At 35.7% G+C, this 20,606-nt stretch overlaps 1 protein-coding gene across 6 annotated transcripts in view; it reads right to left on the reverse strand.

Moving 5' to 3' along the window:
- Positions 1 to 18,299, reverse strand: part of LOC123564160 (cytoplasmic dynein 1 heavy chain 1-like) — a 91,284-nt gene extending 72,985 nt beyond the window's left edge. For all 6 annotated transcript variants that reach the window (XM_053517837.1, XM_053517835.1, XM_053517834.1 and 3 more), the window contains exons 1-9: positions 17,973 to 18,299; positions 7,442 to 7,544; positions 3,247 to 3,420; positions 2,530 to 2,785; positions 2,194 to 2,380; positions 1,736 to 1,956; positions 976 to 1,196; positions 626 to 776; positions 261 to 352 (exon numbers count right to left, since the gene is read on the reverse strand). In XM_053517837.1, coding sequence (XP_053373812.1) covers positions 261 to 352; positions 626 to 776; positions 976 to 1,196; positions 1,736 to 1,956; positions 2,194 to 2,380; positions 2,530 to 2,785; positions 3,247 to 3,420; positions 7,442 to 7,544; positions 17,973 to 18,210 — 1,643 coding nt within the window. In that variant the 5' untranslated portion in view covers positions 18,211 to 18,299. The remainder of the gene's footprint in view (positions 1 to 260; positions 353 to 625; positions 777 to 975; positions 1,197 to 1,735; positions 1,957 to 2,193; positions 2,381 to 2,529; positions 2,786 to 3,246; positions 3,421 to 7,441; positions 7,545 to 17,972) is intronic.
- Positions 18,300 to 20,606: the final 2,307 nt, after the last annotated feature.

Consider the following 20,606-nt stretch of genomic DNA (forward strand, 5'->3'; position numbering starts at 1 on the left):
TTAAGTTACAGACAAGAACTTGACCAGAACATCTGATCATACAATAGATGTATATTTGTTTTAGCCCACTTGTACTGGCAGTGATATTTCGAAGTCTGAAAAATTTTTAACACTACAATTACTGAAATCATGGAAGATACATCTGTCTATTTTGACATATGACTCCCTAAGTTAATTTTCAGCAAATGGCCAGGCTCAATATTCCGAAGAACTGACAATATTCACATTTTCACAAGAAATGAATATAAACATGATTCTACCTTTTGATAGCAGCCTCCCAAGCATCTGATCCTTCCTTTGAAACATCCAGACCATCCACAACTTTCACATTCTCATACGCTAGGTTCACCTCCTGTACATACAAATTATACAACTATATAGAACTTAATCATCTTTTTTTAATTTACAACGTATCTTAACAATTTCAATTTCCATACATGATATATACAATTAAGTTCTGTATGGTAAACAACGATGTTTGTAATACTGAAAAAGGAATGACTTGCTAAAATAATCCAAAGACAGCATGGTATGGTCTTTAAACAAACTGGTATTATCAAGTGCTGTCAGCTTGTTCCAGTCCTTGCTAAAGTTTTCCTTTAGATCTATACACTACAGTGCTTACCTCAATAGCATTAGCATCTGCCGCCTCATCTACCACAGGTTCAAGCTTTGGTGCTACCTCCTCCAGTGGAGTACCTGCTTTCTGTTTGCTTGTCACAGGTCTCAACACTCGAACTATCACCTGTCGCAACTGTTCATGCTGGCGTCGGAATCTGCGTAAACAATGATAATCATTAAAATATGCTTAAAAGAGCTCATACTCTGTGTAAAGCATTCATGTTTTCAAACCTCTTTATTTCATAATGAAATTCATTTACATCTGAACTAGTGTAAGGGACATTTTACTACTCTTCAGACAATATGATGCCATACTGTGCAGGATGTCAAAAAAAACTAAATTATTTCACTTACTTCCTCATGTGATCAAGACGTCCCTGTAGGCGTTTATGGGCAGGGTTTACACGCCAAACCATACGTAAGTGTTCCTCTCTCTTTTTCTTGACAAGATCTCTCAACAATCCTTGCAGCTTGTCATACTCATCATCCCAAGTACTGAACACGTCAAAGCATGCAGACATCACCTTCTCAAACTCATCATATGGTATGTGCATCAAACGTCTTGTGCCCAGTACCTAAAATTAATATATTCTAAAAGAATTAGATATGTATATGTATCCATACATTAAGTCAATATACTGGGAGTGTCAGAAGATTATTTCTCTCCACTACCAGATAAGAACCAAAAAACTTTCATTCCATGTTATTCCTCATCCTGTAACTAAACGAATATTTTGGTATTACTGAAATACTGAATGTTAAATCTGACATATCAATTAAATTGAATAGCAGTTTACATTAAATGCTTAACTTCCCATAATAACCCAGTGGGATCTAATTCTGTCTGCATCTGGCTGGTCTTGATTTAGAAATCATTAGGTCTACAAATGTCATCCCCAAGACCCTCTAGTATCAGAACTGCTACTCTAACCATAAATACTAGCAATACTGCATCAGTTGCTGTTTCCTTACTTTTTTTTTTGCCCTAAATCCATAATTAAGATCTTTTTTTCCTATTTCACCTCAACTGGTTACTTTCCCTAAAATCTGAAAAAATACATGTGTATAGAAAACTACATTCAGAACCTCAAGCCTGTTTCTCGACAGAGCTTACCTTCAGTAACTGTGTGCTCAGATCCCTAGAGATGGCTTCTACAAGTCTAAGTGCTCTTTGTATCGGGTACTTTGTGGGTCGAATTTTTCTCAGATGTAGGAAAATGGCCTGAAGGGCCACACGGATACGATCAAGTTCTGTTGCAGACAACAGGTCATTTAAAGGAAAGTCCTTCATCAACTGATTGTAGTCATTAACTGTGGTCATAGCAGCTTTCAGTCCTAGAAACACAATATAATTGTATGAAATGTATATTATATCAATGAACAATAATAAATTTCAGTAATTTTTCTACTTTCCATCACTCAAAAATATTCTAAAAATCATCTCTGAAATATACATTTACCATATACATGTAGAATAGTGTAAAGCCACAAGTTTTCCCTACTATTTAGACATTGAAATGTATTAAGATCTAGAATTCTTCCACCAAGCAAAATATAGGAATTCTTCAGTACCTGTATCAGTATCAAAGCTGACGGTAGCATGGAATCTCTTGCCATGCTTTAATATCTCCAGTGTGAGGACAATATCAGGACTCTCTCGTTTCTCTTGAATTCTCAACAGTGCTCTCTCCAGGTTCAACCAGAAACTGATCTCTTGCAATGCTGTACCAGAAGAAGGATCTCTGTCTAACTTAGTTACCTGCCAATAAATAGAAAACCTTTTATTACTCAAAGTAAATAGAGACACAAACTGTTTTTCACAACTATGTCTGCATTTTACAGGAAAACAAGTTTCCAGATCACTTAATTAGCAAAGGTAAGGTCAAAGAGTTCTGAAAATAGATGTACCTTCTGTATTTCTCGGATCCACCTGTTTACGCCACTCTGGAGAGCATTCAGGAACTGAGCATCCTCAACCTTGTCACCAAAATCTTCCACCTTTGGTTTACGTCCTTCCTCCGCACACTTCTTGATCACTGAGGATACTACAGCATGTATAGGTAAACTGATCTCAGGAATGTCTATATTCTGTTGTAGATGGAGAAGACCCATTTCAAGGTCTACAATCTTCTTCTCAACTGCTGGTGCCATTTTGTCCCCATCCCTTAAAAAGGTAAAACAAAATCCTTTAATTCTTTGAGTAAAACTTTTATTTCATACATTCATACATAAATACATGTAAAAACATGTCTTCTCATTGTAAGGAAATATGTCTACTTTATGCATCTTAACCCTTCCTTTGCTAAATTTCTATAATGACCTTGTCCATCTTTTAGCTTTGACAGTACCATTAACTGTTAAAAGGGGTGTTTACCAAAAAGATACTGACTGAATGGCGAACAGTTGCAGATCATGATCAGGCTGCACGGATGTACAGGCTGATCATGATCTACACTGGTCGCAAAGGCAGAATCAGTCGTGTCCAGCAAGGCAAGGGTTTAAATATTTGCACAAGAGAATATTCAGTCACTTTTTCACAAGTAAATGGAAATTTCATTACATGAAACAGACTGAGTTTTCAAAATAATTCTAAGAAAAGCTGTTATTATTTCCACTATTTTTCACCTTTCAGCTTTGCCTGTTTCTCTGATGTAGGACTTGAAGTAAGGGGATACAGCGTTACTAATGTAGGAGTGCAGAGCTTCATATGGTGAACCATCACTCAGATTCATGATCTGCAGCTGGGAGGGAAACGATTTATCAGCCTCAACAACAGTTCCTCTCTTGATAAATACCAAACTGTAAATAAAAAGATATGGCATCAAAACAGGTACTGAAAACTAAGTGGGTTAATGTGATTATGAGAAAACAATAAACAATTTATATGTTAATCTGACTTTTCAAATGTCAACAGTATTAATGGAATAACAAGAGATCACAGAGTGATCTTGGCGCCCACCAATGTGCCATTTTTGAGTGTTCCAAATTTCAAGACTTACTGACTAGCTCAAGGTCAAATTTCATTTCCGTACACAACACTGTGCATGTGGTCCTAATTCGAAAGCTGTAGCTTGAGAAATGTGAAAGTAGGTCACTAGATCAATCTTAAGGTCAAAGTTTAATTCGGTACACAAAACTATGCAAGTGGTCCAAATTTGAAGGCTGAAGCTACAGAAATGGGTGGTTTTCAAAATAATGAAGCTTTTTCTTCTCTCTCACCTTACTTTAATTCAGTTTAGTTTTAGAATGTATTTTGGGGCAAATAATATCCAAATCAATGTAGTCAATAAATGTGTGCAATTTCAGCTTAATGACTCAAACAGTTTTAAAGTTATATTAAATTATATAGCTAATTTTGTCCCCTGTGCACCCAAAAAAGTGTGACATTTTACATGAACTATAGTTTTCAACTGCGGCTTACTTTTTAAAACCATGCTTTATTGGTACAGCTTTGGCTTTTTTGTGTAACTTAATCTCTGCACATTTAAATAAAATACTTCTTTTCATTACCTACATCTTATTGTTACCAATATTTCACATCTTGTGATGGAACCCCTTCACAAAAAATAGTGAAAAAAATACTAAATTTAAATGTTGAACACTACAATTTCATAACCCTATTACTTTTCTAAAGTCTTAATGTTTTTCTAAGATCTTTATCCTTTCAGCTGTGAAGACATAGTATGATTTTTTCTTTAATAAATCAACTTTTTCAGAAACTTGATGGATGTCTATACACCTAAAAATGTCCCCTGTGCACCTTTTCAGTTGTTAAGTGTCAGATTTCTTTTATTCTTTAAATAAAATGGGATTTTACTTTATTTTCCTTGAAAGGGAGTTACAACAGATACATAAGCAATGTTCTACTTCACATATTACTGACTGTTAAACATTCATAGGGCCAAAAGTGATGTCCCCTGTGCACCCTTTTTTTGACATATATCAATTATCATAGCATTACTGTAATTTGTGGTGGCAGTTCTATATTCTTAGCAATGTGAGTGCAAAATTTAGGCATTACTTGATAATTTAGCATTATATAAGAAGCCCTGGACAATTTAAAATTCATTGTTTGCATTTTTTTCTGAATGTGCCAATTTTCTAGTTTAAAAGTGGAAACATCAATTTTGTTGCTTCTTAAGCTCTTAAGTTTACCTAAATATGTAAATGTTCACTAGTAATATTGTGTAGTTAAAAGAATTTTACTTACCATGAACATATTCTATGAATAAATATTTTGATACAATTTGTCCCCTGTGCACCCTTTTTAGTAACATTATAAAGTATGTATGAATATTACTATTCCATTTTATCATGCATGGTATTTTGTCATTTTTCTACCATGAATAAGCATTGCATGTAAACTAAAAGATTTCAATGTGTTAGTTATGTATAAAGTCACTTATTTTTTCATTTAAAGCATTACATTGTTGAATTTTGAATGTTTTTGTAGTGAAAATTTTCAATTTTGTATTTATTTTGTGGAATAAACTAATTTTTTAATAGTATTTGTCTAAAGTTGATTACCATTAGTCTTTTTATGAATAGAAAACTAATAATGGATGAATATTACACTGATCTTCAGTATGTGTCCCCTGTGCATCTGTAAAATAACTCAATTTTGAGTTGACAATTCTATAAATTAGAATAACTGGACATTCTTGAAATTTGGCATGTGGTTTATAAACATGCAAAGTGAGAGAAAAAAATAGGTTTTAAAATTACATGTTAGTTATTTTGCATTCAGCAACAACTTTTCTAGGTAAAGTTTTATTTTCATGTCAGATTTGTGCAGAAAGGGTGATTTTAAAAACCAATGTCCACAAACATATGATTAAAAAAGTTTCAAACCATACACATACACCCATTACTTATCATTTATGTTGAAAAAATTACTGTTATACATATTTCCTTGTCATAAAACGCTGCAACATTTATCACGCATCTTACGAAAAATTCACTGAACTTTCGAATTAAAGGCTGAAATATTTTCTTTTTGGCATTTCTCAACACTTTCCCAAAGTTATTTCCTTCAAATTTGAAGTATTTGCTATCATAAAAAATAGATGACCACCCTAAGAAATAAGTTTGAATTTTTAACCCCTATGTCACACTTTTGCTTCATTATTTTGAAAACCACCCAAATGTGAAAGTAGGTCACTAGGTCAATCTTAAGGTCAAAGTTCATTTCGGTACACAAAACTACGCAAGTGGTCCAAATTTGAAGGCTGTAGCTTGACAAATGTGAAAGTAGGTCACTAGGTCAATGTAAAGGTCAAAGTTTGTTTCGGTACACAAAACATGCATGTGGTCTAAATTTGAAGCCTGTAGCTACAGAAATGTGAAAGTAGGTCACTAGGTCAATCTTAAGGTCAAAGTTCATTTTGGTACACAAAACTACGCAAGTGGTCCAAATTTGAAGGTTGTAGCTTGAGAAATGTGAAAGTAGGTCACTAGGTCAAAATCAAGGTCAAATTTTATTTTGGAATACAGAACTATGCATGTGGTCCAAATTTGAAGCCTGTACCTTCAAAAATGTGAAAGTAGGTCACTAGGTCAATGTAAAGGTTAAAGTTTGTTTCGGTACATAAAACCATGCATGTGGTCCAAATTTGAAGGCTGTGGCTTGAGAAATGTGAAAGTAGGTCACTGGGTCAAAATCACGGTCAAATTTCATTTCGGAACATGAAATTATGCATGTGGTCCATTTTGAAGCCTGTACCTTCAAAAATGTGAAAGTAGGTCACTAGGTCAATGTCAAGGTCAAAGTTTATATCAGTGCACAAAACTATGCATGTGGTCCAAATTTGAAGGTTGTAGCTACAGAAATGTGAAAGTAGGTCACTAGGTCAAAATCAAGGTCAACTCATGTCAAGGTTCATCTTGCCACTCAAAACCATACATGTGGTCCAAATTTGAATGTTGTAGGTTATTGACAAGAAGTTTTTAAAAGCTTTTCCCTATATAAGTCTATATGAACCATGTGACCCCAGGACGGGGCCATATTTGACCCTAGGGGGATAATTATAACAAACTTGGTAGAGAACCACCAGGCGATGCTACATTACAATATCAAAGCCCTAGGCTTTGTGGTTTGGACAAGAAGATTTTCAAAGTTTTTCCCTATATAAGTCTATGTAAACCATGTGACCCCGGGGCGGGGCCATATTTGACCCTAGGGGGATAATTTGAACAATTTAGTAGAAGACCACTAGATGATGTCACATACAAAATATCAAAGCCCTAGGCCCTGTGGTTTAAGACAAGAGGTTTTTCAAAGTTTTTCCCTATATAAGTCTATATAAACCATGTGACCCCTGGGCGGGGCCATATTAGACCCCAGGGAAATAATTTCAATCTTCTTGGTAGAGGACCACTAGATGATGCTTCATACCAAATATCAAAGCCCTAGGCTCTGTGGTTTTGGGCAAGAAGATTTTCAAAGTTTTTCCCTATATAAATCTATGTAAATTATAGAAATAAACAAAGGGCCATAACTTACTAAAAATTTGTTGAACCAGTCTGATTTTCAGGGGGACACAACAGGGTACCAATACATCATTCTGACAAAGTTTGGTCAAAATCCCCCTGGTAGTTTCTGAGGAGATGCGATAACGAGAAATTGCTAACGGAAGGACGGACGGACGGACGGACGGACGGACGGACGGAAGGACGCCGGACCACGGACGCAGAGTGATTTGAATAGCCCACCATCTGATGATGGTGGGCTAAAAAATAAAATGACTTCTGGCAGGGCTGAGGGAACCACTTTTAACCTATTTTTGGTGAATAAAATATATTCGGTCATCATCATCCTCACCTGAATATTTTGGAACTTGTAAAATGGACATCTGAAGAGATGATATAAGATACTCCACCCTCTGTGTCGCCCTCCCCACTGTCAGCAACCTCCTCAGATTCATCTGAAATAAAAGTGAGAAAAAATTACTCAATCAGTTCTCTCTTGTCTTTCTTTGAACTTTCAAAGGAAGCAAAATTTTAATACTGGTCACAACCTGTTTAATTAGACAAGGTAATGTACAAGGTATAAAATCACTAATTTAACTACTATGTTTATACTGCTAACCTGTGGCTTGATGAGACTGTTTATAGGGGTGACTAATGAGGACAATTTTGACTATTGCAATACTATTCTATTGCAGGTTACTATTGCGATACTATTGCAATAGTTATTGGCCACGATGTTTTATACAGTAAAACTACCAACTGGCATTGTTACACAGTGTAAGACATGGCACTGTTTACAATTGCTGTTAATACACATTGAGATGCATGTTTGTATAACTGAAATGGACAGAAATAAATCTAACATTAAATATTTTTAATATTTTTTCTATTTCTTGCCTTCCTTGGCTTTGAAACAATAAGTAAAACAATAAACCTATGCAAGGTATACTCAAATGAATCGGCCATTTTGTTGCGAATGTCAACATGTTTATTAACCCAAAGCATCGACAAAGACGAAAATTGACGGATCGGACTAAAGTGTACCAGCACTAAATGAAGGGTCCTACCGAACAGTTTGCTATATCATACAAGTAGCCCACTTTCTTCATGTCCATAGTACATTTTCTCATTTAAAATTAACAAGTTATTTAAATATATTTAATCAAAGTTTCTAAGAAACAAAATTTATTTATTATCTCCCAGACTTCCCAGTCCTTTGTGGTAGTTTAATTCCGTGAGGGTAATTATTGTAATGGAGACGTAAACATTTTCCGAAGCGCAAATGAAAGCTGGCTCTGTTTCTTGGTTTATAAATTATAAATTATTTCTGTGCTTACTAAAATTTCAAAACTATCGAAACTATCGATTGTTAAAGGAACTATCGGCAATTGTTATTGGATCGTGACTTTTCTATCGATGAATACTATCGGGACACTCAGTATCGCAATGCATCGATATTTCGATCCCTAATTGTTTATCAAGTCCTTTAATGAAGCAGTAAGTAAGATATCATTGTAAATAGATAATTTTAATATCAACTGGAGCTGTCTAATGATAGTATGCTCTATTTGAGACCAAGCTTACATACAAAACCTTCATAATAATTTGCTTCATTACAAATTGGCATAATTTTGTAAACAGCAAATCAGAGTTAAGGAACCTGGTTCAGAATGGTTATTTCACCATGCTGAAGACTTAAGAGTTGAAAGCATACAGTACAGCTTCTTAAGATCTGTTTACATAATTTTCTGAAATTTATATATTAAGGCTGTAAGATTCTTAATCTAAGGAATAGTTGGAACATTCTTTTCATTTAACATGTCTTCTACATGTGCAATATACTTTAAAGACCAACCACAACCTAGTGTTCTAATTTCTCCCAGTAAATCCAGGCAATTTTTCCATCATTTTGGGAATGCCACCAACACCAATGGAATTGGGGAAAATGCTCTGGGATATTGACTTAATCGGAAAAAATTGAAGTAACCATAACGTATATAAAGGTTCTTTCCTTAAAGTGTAATATTTTCAAATGTGGAGTTTCATTAAAAGTATATATATATCTGTTGTTTACTTAACCAAAATAAACATAGATAAAGTGGTAAAACTATTGTAGAACAGCAAGAATCCTGAAGCTGAAAGTTTACATTCACTAAAGTTAAGAACTGGGGGAAAAAATACTTTTTTACATTGGGACTGCCTCCTTTTATGGGAATTAGATTTATAAAAGGAACAAGAGGACCATGATGGTCCTGAATCGCTCACCTATCCCCACATGACCCAGTGTTGAACTGAGTAACTATGACGTCATTATTTCTATTATTTGACATAGTGACCTAGTTTTTGAGCACATGTGACCTAGATATCATCAAGATAAAAAATTCTGACCAATTTTCATGAAGATCCATTGAAAAATATCGCCTCTAGAGAGGTCACAAGGTTTTTCTATTATTTGACCTAATGGCCTAGTTTTTGAAGGCACGTGACCCACTTTTAAACTTGACCTAGATATCATCAAGGTGAACATTCTCACAAATTTTCATGAAGATCTCGTGAAAAATATGGCCTCTAGAGAGGTCACAAGGTTTTTCTTTTTTTTGACCTACTGACCTAGTTTTTGACCGCACATGACCCAGTTACAAACCTGACCTAGATATCATTAAGGTGAACATTCTGACCAATATTCATGAAGATCTCATGAAAAATATGGCCTCTAGAGAGGTCATAAGGTTTTTCTATTTTTAGACATACTGACCTAGTTTTTAACCCCACGTGACCCAGTTTCGAACTTGACTTAGATATCATCAAGGTGAACATTCTGACCAATAATCATGAAGATCTCATGAAAAATATGGCCTCTAGAGAGGTCACAAGGTTTTTCTATTTTTAGATCTACTGACCTAGTTTTTAACCCCACATGACCCGGTTTCAACCTTGACCTAGATATCTTCAAGGTAAACACTCTGACCAATTTTCATGAAGTTCCATTGAAAAATATTGCCTCTAGAGAGGTCACAAGGTTTTCCTATTTTTAGACCTACTGACCTAGTTTTTGACCGCACGTGACCCAGTTTCGAACTTGACCTAGATATCATCAAGGTGAACAGTCTGACCAATTTTCATGAAGATCTGTTGAGAAATATGGCCTCTAGAGAGGTCACAAGGTTTTTCTATTTTTAGATCTACTGACCTAGTTTTTGACCCCACATGACCCAGTTTCGAACCTGACCTAGATATCATTAAGGTGAACATTCTGACCAATATTCATGAAGATCCCATGAAAAATATGGCCTCTAGAGAGGTCATAAGGTTTTTCTATTTTTAGAGCTACTGACCTAGTTTTTAACCCCACGTGACCCAGTTTCGAACTTGACCTAGATATCATCAAGGTGAACATTCTGACCAATATTCATGAAGATCCATTGAGAAATATGGCCTCTAGAGAGGTCACAAGGTTTTTCTATTTTTAGACCTACTGACCTAGTTTTTGACCCTACGTGACCCAGTTTCGAACTTGACCTAGATATCATCAAGGTAAACATTCTGACCAATATTCATGAAGATCTCATGAAAAATATGGCCTCTAGAGAGGTCACAAGGTTTTTCTATTTTTAGACCTACTGACCTAGTTTTTGAACCCACGTGACCCAGTTTCGAACTTGACCTAGATATCATCAAGGTGAACATTCTGACCAATTTTCATGAAGATCTTATGAAATATATGGCCTCTAGAGAGGTCACAAGGTTTTTCTATTTTTAGACCTACTGACCTAGTTTTTGACGGCACGTGACCGAGTTTCGAACTTGACCTAGATATCATCAAGATGAACATTCTGACCAACTTTCATAAAGATCCCATGAAAAATGTGACCTCGAGAGTGGTCACAAGCAAAAGTTTACAGACGCACGGACGGACGACGACGACGGACACCGCGCGATCACAAAAGCTCACCTTGTCACTTTGTGACAGGTGAGCTAAAAAGCCCTGAAATCATTCTGATAATACTACAGTAACTATAATACAGCTATTCTACAACATGACAGGTTGACTTTTTAGGCCCTCCCTGAATAAATGTGTTTTCAAAACTTCATCTGCAAACCTTTTTTAGCCATTCTCTTTTCAGTATAGTTTTAAAAATGGATAAATAACTACTTACAAGTGTAGATGCAAGTACCGTGCTTACTACCCTTAATTTGATAATATTATTATACATTAAACACATTGTCTTGGCATTATATATGTCGCTGTCAATTTGTTACGGTAATACCAGATACTTTTTATTTCTAAATTTTTCATGCAAACCATGTATAATTACCGTCATGAAAATGCAAAAGAATACAGTTATTTTGTGGCGCGTCTTTAAAGGGACATCCCCATAATTTGAACAACAAGAGCTGTCCGTCAGACAGCCAAGCTCGACTATTCGAAATATTGTCCCAGAAGCAGGAAAATATTACCCAAAAAGGTTAAATATCAAGAGTTTTAAGTTCAAAAGGGGGAATAATTTGACCAAAATGCATATCAGTTATGGGACTTGCTGCTATCAGCTAGTTTTATAACCCCAAAGGCACATGTGAAGTTTCAATTCAATATCTGCATTAGTTTTGGAGACAGAAACTTGCATGTAAAACTTTAACCAGAACTTTCAAAGTCCAAAAGGGGGCATAATTTGCCCAAAATACATGCCAGAGTTATGGGACTTGACCCAGTGAGATTGGTAATTGTTCTGGAAAAAGAAAAAATAAGTTTTAAATCTATATGCCTTTTAGTAATAGCTGTATGTACCTGCACGCAAAACTTTAACCAGAATTTGCTAAGTCCAAAAGGGGACATAATTTGGCCAAAATGAAGGTCAGAGTTATGGGACTTGCTGCTATCAACTAGTTTTATAACCCCGAAGACACATGTGAAGTTTCAAATCAATATCTGCATTAGTTTTGGAGATAATAACTTGCATGTAAAACTTTAACCAAAATTTTCTAAGTCTAGAAGGGGGCATAATTTGCTCAAAAAACATGTCAGAGTTATGGGACTTGACCCAGTGAGGTTGGTAATTGATCTAGAAAAAGAAAAAATAAGTTTCAAATCTATATGCCTTTTAGAAATAGCTGTATGTACTTGCACGCTAAACTTTAACCAGAATTTTCTAAGTCCAAAAGGGGGCATAATTTGGCCAAAATGAAAGTCAGAGTTATGGGACTTGCTGCTATCAACTAGTTTTATAACCCCAAAGACACATGTGAAGTTTCAAATCAATATCTGCATTAGTTTTAAAGATAGTAACTTGCATGTAAAACTTTAACCAAAATTTTCTAAGTCCAAAAGGGGGCATAATTTGCTCAAAATACATGTCAGAGTTATGGGACTTGACCCAGAGAGGTTGGTAATTGACCTAGAAAAAGAAAAAATAAGTTTCAAAGCTATATGCCTTTAATTGATGGCTGTATGTACTTGCATGCAAAAACTTAACCAAGGTGTGACGCCGACGCCGATGCCAGGGTGAGTAGAATAGCTAGACTATTCTTCGAATAGTCGAGCTAAAAATCATTCTACCGAAGTGGAAGTTGGAAAAATTGTTGGCAACTGACTTACATACAATAACGGATTACGGCAAGATGATTTTGAACACCTAGCAATTTGTAACGGACACAATGAACAATTCACTGGATTTGTCCTCAAGGTCCAGTACGGTTGAATGTAGTTGGTATCAGTTGTACCATTTTCCTGCACAGTAAAGGCTCCTAGGTAAAATGGAACTAATAGTGATATTTCCTGATGTCCACCTAACTAAGCAATAATTGCATTTTTATCATGCATCTCTGTCTCTTCACCAGATCTTCCCTGCATTACGGTAAACCCCATATTTTTTAGGTGTATTCTTTTATTGCCTGTACACAGACTTTAGATGGTAAACTCAAAAGAACTGAAAGGCTGGAAATGCTGATATAACATCTTAATTCTTACATTATATTTACATAGAAAATAACAGTAAAGATAGGTCTAAGAAATTGTGTTACTTTTCAGATAATCTGTAAGTTTATATTCTATAAATTTATAGACTTTCCAATTTTATAAATTTACAAATCATGTGTATGAAAACTGCTGAGATAACATGTATCCTAAAAATTGCATTCATGAATTTGATTCACTTATCAATATGAAGGTCTAGGATTTAGATGTTTCTACAGTCATTCTATCAATAAATAAGCTACATTTTTTCCCCAATTAATTGACATTTTCCCAATTCAACAGTTGTCAATGGCATTCCCAAATATATGGGGGGAAAGGTCTAATATTGACATGGTCAGTAAAGTTTCAATATTAGGATGAATAATCAGTTGAAAACTCACGGAAAAACTGATATAGCTTTATAGATTAAAGAGGCAATTATGTAACAGACAGTACAAAACATTAAAGAACAAGAGCTGTCGTCAAGACAGCCAATGCTCGACTATACAAATTTTTGTCCCAGAAGCAGGAAAATGTTACCTTAAATGTTAAAATATCTATAGAGTTTCAATCCAGTATCTGCATTGGTTTTGGAGATAGTAACTTGCATGCAAAACTTTAACCAGAAGTTTTATGTTCAAAAGGGGACATAATTTGACCAAAATGCATGTCAGAGTTATGGGACTTGATGCTATCAACTAGTTTTATAACCTCGAAGACACATGCAAAGTTTCATTTTAATACCTGCACTAGCTTTGGAGATAGTAACTTGCATGTAAAACTTTAACCAGGATTTTCTAAGTCCAAAAGGGGGCATAATTTGCCCAAAATACATGTCAAGAGATTTGGGACTTGACCCAGTGAGATTGGTAATTGATCTAGAAAAAGAAAAAATAAGTTTCAAATCTATATGCCTTTTAGTAATAGCTGTATGTACTTGCATGCAAAACTTAACCAGGATTTTCCAAGTCCAAAAGGGGGCATAATTTGGCCAAAATGCAGGTCAGAGTTATGGGACTTGATGCTATATACTAGTTTTATAACCCCGAAGACACATGTCAAGTTTCAATTCAATATCTGCATTAGTTTTGGAGATAATAACTTGCATGTAAAACTTTAACCAGGATTTTCTAAGTCCGAAAGGGGGCATAATTTGCTCAAAATACAAGTCAGTTATGGAATTGGTAACTGACCTAGAAAAAGAAAAAATGATAGCTGTATGTACTTGCATGCAAAACTTTAACCAAGGTGTGACGCCGACTAAGGTGAGGCTGTTCGCAGATGATATAATAGTCTATGTTACGGTCAAAACAAACAGTGATGCCCAAGCTCTACAGCAAGACCTTTTCAGTCTCGAAACCATGGAGTCTGATTGGTCCATGGAATTCAATCCAGATAAGTGTGAAGTTCTAAGAATCAGTCGCAAAAGAAACCCTGTAATATTCCCTTATAAGCTGCATGACATCGAGTTAAAATCGGCTAATTCTGCCAAATATTTAGGCGTAACCATTAGTAAAGACCTATCATGGACCAATCATATCAACAATGTAACATCCAAAGCAAAAAATTCCCCAAGATTCCACAAACATAATGTCAAAACCCCAAATAAAAGAGTCATTTGAAGAGGTTGCATATAAAACCTATGTTAGACCCCAGGGGTCTAGCTAGGTCCAAATTTTTGGGAGAAGTCACTTCTCCCTCAAGCTGTTTTAGGGAGAAGTGGGGCGACTTTAGGGAGAAGTGGGGAAACTTTTTCTACCGCAATGATGTTGAGTGATTCAAAAGGTGTCTGTAATTTTCTTGTTTCTTGATAAAAAAAACACTGATGTGACCATTCATTTTCTTAGTTAGATCATTTCCCATACTGTGGTTATCGTTTTGTTACAAAATTCTGAAAAAAGTCGTTTTCAAAATTCAAGCGGATGCTATAAATGTAACAAGCCGAATTTTGGTTATATCTTGTACATGTATGAAGTGTTTATTATTAACACCGAGCAAAGAAGTAGAAGTGTATTTATTTTTTATAGCTCTTTGCACCGAGTCATTCACCGAAGAATGTCAGTATCTCACTCGAAATATAAAACTGAAAGTAAAATGTGTACAGTAATCTAGAAATACATAAATTCATCGATGGAAGTCAATTTAACGTAGTTAATACATTACATGTCGTTCTTTTATCATAGATAACAAATAATTGTGTACCATATTCTAATTAATCGCATGGTTAATCAGCAGTTTCTTTAATAAAACATTGTTTGTTTTTTTTGCACTCTAACATGTTGACAATTAACGCAAAGTGTCAAAGACGTAAACGCGGCGCTGATTGGCTTAACACAATAGACTCTGGTGTATCGGATAATTTGATTCGCTTTCACACTTCTCGGGATAATCTCGCAAGTACCTGAGGTAGGCGGAGCTTAAATTATGCTGCCGGCCTGAGTTTGTGTATTCGACACTCATTATGACATGGTGCAAATTGTCTGGGTAGCAGTAATTAGCGAGTGCGGAAATCAAAGAAAATCGGGCGACTTGCATTTCGCTTTGAGGTTAGATTAGAGCGAAGTTTGAAGTTCTAGAGCGCCTATTTCGCTCAAGTCGCCCAGTCGCGAGAGCCCTGGACCCCAGTTAGAATACTGTTCCACCATATGGCATCCATGGCAAAAATAACTATTACCCATAAAATTGAGCAAGTTCAAAGATCTGCAGCAAGATATGTCTATAATGACTACATTTACACCAGTAGTGTCTCCAAAATGATAAATGAACTGAACCAGGGCTTTCGGTAGGTTCTGAAACTCAAGAGTCATTGACTCTTCAGCCTAAATTTTCAAAGGTCAAAATCAGATTTTCAAGAGTCAAGATCAGCTTTTCAGGGGTCAAGCTACATGTATACTGTTATTAATGCAACTCCCACAGACTTTATCTAAAACAAGTACATTAGTCGTAACAGATTTTCTTAAGCAATTCATATTTTAGTTGTCTTATTTTGCACATTGCCTAAAACTGGGCGGGGTTTGGTGTTTTGCATAATTTTATTCTCAACAAACTCTTCTAAATAAGAGCTGCTTTGGCAACAGTGATCATATTTTTCTTAAATGCAGACGTTTTATTGGCTTTTTATTCAGATTGTACTACAAAAATCTGGTAAGAGATGATAAAAACTTTCGAAAATGGCGGTCTCGAGAACGAGTGACAAATACGGAAAACAAAAGTAAACATTTGAAATTCTTGAAAAATAACTATTTTAAATTTCATTTTCTCATCATACCACGTATAATTTCTGCTTATTTAATTTGTTTTGACCCAAACAAAGCCTCAGCAATGATAATAAATTTGCTATAGACCGTGACGGCCGACCGGCTCATGTAATCGTATCGAGCACACAAAATAATTAACAAGTTGTACAAACACGATAATATAAGGCTGCATTGTTTATCAATTAACTTTTACACATTGATCAATAAACACCTTTGATAATGACAAGGCAAACCGCGAGATAATCACGTGTCATTTGGCGCGTGGCGTGACTGACATCTGTCGGTAGCTAATTAACATACGATGCTCCGCCTACTGCCATATTTCCGCTTGTGCCGGCAAACAATATTGAAATTCACTGGAATTTTGATTGACAAGGGGCAAAACTTTGGATTTTGAGAGGCATCAAAGTTAGTTTCCGCGAGTCAAGCCGACGCACGTGGCATAATTTATGCGGGTCAAATATGAGTTTTTCTCGATTTTCGCGGGTCAAAACCCGGGACCTTGAGTCAACCGAATGCCCTGTGAACTGGCAAACCCTAGAACAACGCCGCAAGATCAGCTCAGTTACTATGTTGTACAAGATCCAACAACACCTTGCTTTTGTTGACCACAGTCACCTTAGACCTACTAGAAACTTGAACTACTTGATACCGTATTCAAAGACACATTATCATGCAAACTCCTTTTTTCCCAGAAGCATACGTCTGTGGAACAGTCACCCTGTGTCTTTGCAAGCTAGTCCCAGCTTAGAAGTATTTGCTGGGCAGCTACCACCCTTCTATCAGTTCTAATTCAACTTCCTGCTTTTACTTTTTAACCTGACCTGTAAAATAGTTCTTTTACTTTATTTGAGATGCACATAATCTCTGTATTCTTATTATTTTAACAGCTATCCCTGGTTAAAGCGCCTGCTAGTTATAATCGATAACGATTGTCAAGTATAAAATAGACATAGACGCCAGGGTGAGTAGAATAGCTAAACTATTCTTCGAATAGTCGAGCTAATAAAAATGAAAAAGCAACCCCTGTCTGGTGTGAACTGCTCAGAAATTAATAATTAACACTGGTATCTGTAAACCATTTAGATCCAAGTTTTAGGTGAATACTGATTAAAGTCTTATTTGTTATTTCATTTTCAACAAAATTAAAGTAAACCCTAGGCGAGAAAATACCAAGGTCCCTACTGGGGCTCAAACCCCGGACCTCGTGATCCATAGGCGCCTAGGCGGACACTCTAACCATGTCGCTAAAATGTTAACCCAACATCACGGCTGTTGGAAGTGGCCTATAAACCTACTATCACTACAAAATTTAAGATGTAAATAATCCTAAATCTCTAGAAAAAAGAGGTCCATTACCCCCCCCCCCCCCCCCCCCCAAAAAAAAAAAACCAACAGGCTTGTCTAGTACGGATCTGTACCCCTAGACACTTCCTTATAAATACCAGATCATATGTAACACTAACAGTGCAGAGTGCATGCATGTTTTATAGCTTAAAGTGTGCATTGACTAATGCGGCCATGCATCTTTTTAAAAGATACTTTCTTTTTTACCATTCACTATCTACCTCACTTTTTGGATCAATGCCAAACTGGGAATGCAGACATAATGACTCACAGTCGAAATTAAAATTCATATCTAAAGTGAAAAGATAATATAAAAATCACTGGAATACCTTTTGTTGACGACCGTTGTACAAGAAGTGTTGGCGTCTGAGGATCACCCAGGAATTTCTTGATCTGTTCGCCGTGAGCGCGGTCAGACAGAGCGGCCTTGAAAGTTGCTGATGCATCATCTCGATCTTCCAATAAAACGGGCACACATCGACACAAATAAGCGATAAACTTGTCCGGATCTGCCACAGACTGGACAGGTTGAGCCGGCTGACCCTCGGCATCCGCCTGGTCTGCCATCCTGTCTAATGTCTGGAACTAAATTGAACTGTTCTCTCCTCCAAATCGATAGAGCAATGAATCACGAGTACATCGGACGTTATCCGGGGACTTTGAACACAAGGGAGATAAATCTGCACCGTACCACAACGCGCGTAATAAAAAAGCAAGTGAAAGATACAAGAATCTTCACTTTGAGTCGGTTTTTTAAACATATAACATATAACATTAGCATTTTGCTATTTTCCGACTATAAAGATCTCCACAGTATTACTGTAATGGCCACTTGGCCATGGCGTGAAAGAATTCGAAAAAACAGACATCAGCTAATGTGAAACAAAGATGCCTAGTCATGTTGAGCTTTAAACGTTCAAGAAAGATCCCAGCTCATTATAAGGAAGAAGAAGAAGAAGATAAGATCTGTTGTGAAGATAAACGAAAAATGTTTAAAATATACAAACATTGCTTTTTGGTCCAATACTGGATGGTCACATATGTATACCGTTTAACTATGTACACCATTTAAGTAAGATAGCGGAGTAAAGGAGAGCCTTGGGCGGGATTCCCCTCAGTAGCAGTTGCTGCAACCCTAATAACTTAGTCCCCGGGAGCGTTGCTGCAATGATAACTTAAACGATGTACATACTTCAATGGTGTGTGTATATAGACATTTTCGTCACAACAGCCACACTGTAAGTTTTGTGATCGGGGTTTTGTATGCAAGGGATTTAAAAGTTGGTCGTTAGACGTTTTATTTGCGTAAATGAGAATATTATACAGCGATTACGACGCTATTTTTATTTTCTGATGGCCGCCGCGTCTAAGTTACTATGGCTAACCCCATTTGGTTAACAAGTCAAAAGATTTCCTGCTGCCACAAGTTCAGGCTACAGACCAGAAATTGCCAAGTTATGGATGTAGGGTAAAATGGGGTAACTGGGACACTTAAAGAAACACTGTTGAGTAATATTTTAGAAAGACAAAATATAAACTTGATTTATTGATATTTCAGTATGCGCAACCTATATAATATATGACGAATATAAACTTTTACAAATACCTGATAACCTATACTTTACTATGAAATAATTAAACATTGGTCAAGTGTCCAAAATTACCCCACCCAGTTGGGGTAACTTGGGACATTTTAGTTTTATTAGAATTTATGTATATTACAGTCGCATTTATGACAAATGAAACCATTCATGTCTACAGATCAAAAAAGAATTCTAAACTGAAAATATAGCTCAGTATTAATTACAATTTATGACTGTTTTGTAAAACAAGGATGCATAAAGAAATCAATTTGTCCAATTTTTGCCTAAATTATGTCATTATTTGTTTCAATATATGCTTATTAGGCTATATAAATCGTTTAAAATAAAAAATGTTATAAGTGTAAATAACTATGTATGAATTAAACATAAACTTGACATAATCCATTATGTACTTATAGATGTGATTTTTACACTTGAAACTGATCAAAATTTTAAACAGTCTTAAAACATAGATTTTATCAAATATTAACGGGACAATTAAAATGTGTGTCTTTTTCCACAAAGAAATAAGGACATTAACTAGCTTTTTGCATACAGGAAGACTTGGGGAGGAGGGGATGAAATATGAGGGGAATGAAGGTAGAGTTAAGGAGATCTAGAGGGACACATGGGCATACGCTCTCGGAAACTATTGGCAACTGTACCTAAAATGTGTTGTCTGGCCAATATTTGGTGTTTGCTTTAGCCTGAATATTTGACACAATGTCATCTTTTAAAGGAGTAATTAACTAAAAGAACTACCATGTTGGCTTGACTGTCAGTTGGTTCCTGCGCTTCACCTAGTATAAATACTACTTATTAATATAAGATTTGCCGGCAGTTTCTTTAAATATGAAAGACATATCAGTATTAGCCTATTAGACTATCAAAAATTCTAAACTCACCAGATTTTACGCGGAATGAGTGGGAGGGGTTCACGGAACGATCTCCCTTTAAATAAACTTATGTGACTAAACAGTGAGTTAGATCATGTAAACTTGGTATCGGGTAGAAAATTCAGTAGTTGCACCAGAGTTAAGCTAATATATATTATGACCACGCCTGTGAACTAGTGGTATACTTACAAAATATCAGAGTTTCATCATTACTAGACTTTCTTTCCTATTTTCAGTTCATTCGTGGAAAAAGATTAAAAGTTGACAATTTATAGTGGTTATTTCCAGTTATGTACAACATTTTATGTACTGTCCATTGGAGCATATCCCCTTTTTCTTCCAGCATCCAGTTTGTTCAAAAATAAAATCATGGAGATCTTTGTTCTTAACGACAGTGCCCCACTTGCCCCAATACATTAGGGTAAGTGGGACACTTTTGAAAAGGAACGTTCAAAAATAAAGTATGTTGTAATTTCTCAAAAAC

The sequence above is a fragment of the Mercenaria mercenaria genome, chromosome 1 (assembly GCF_021730395.1).
Source record: "Mercenaria mercenaria strain notata chromosome 1, MADL_Memer_1, whole genome shotgun sequence".
NCBI classification, from domain to species: Eukaryota; Metazoa; Mollusca; class Bivalvia; order Venerida; family Veneridae; genus Mercenaria; species Mercenaria mercenaria.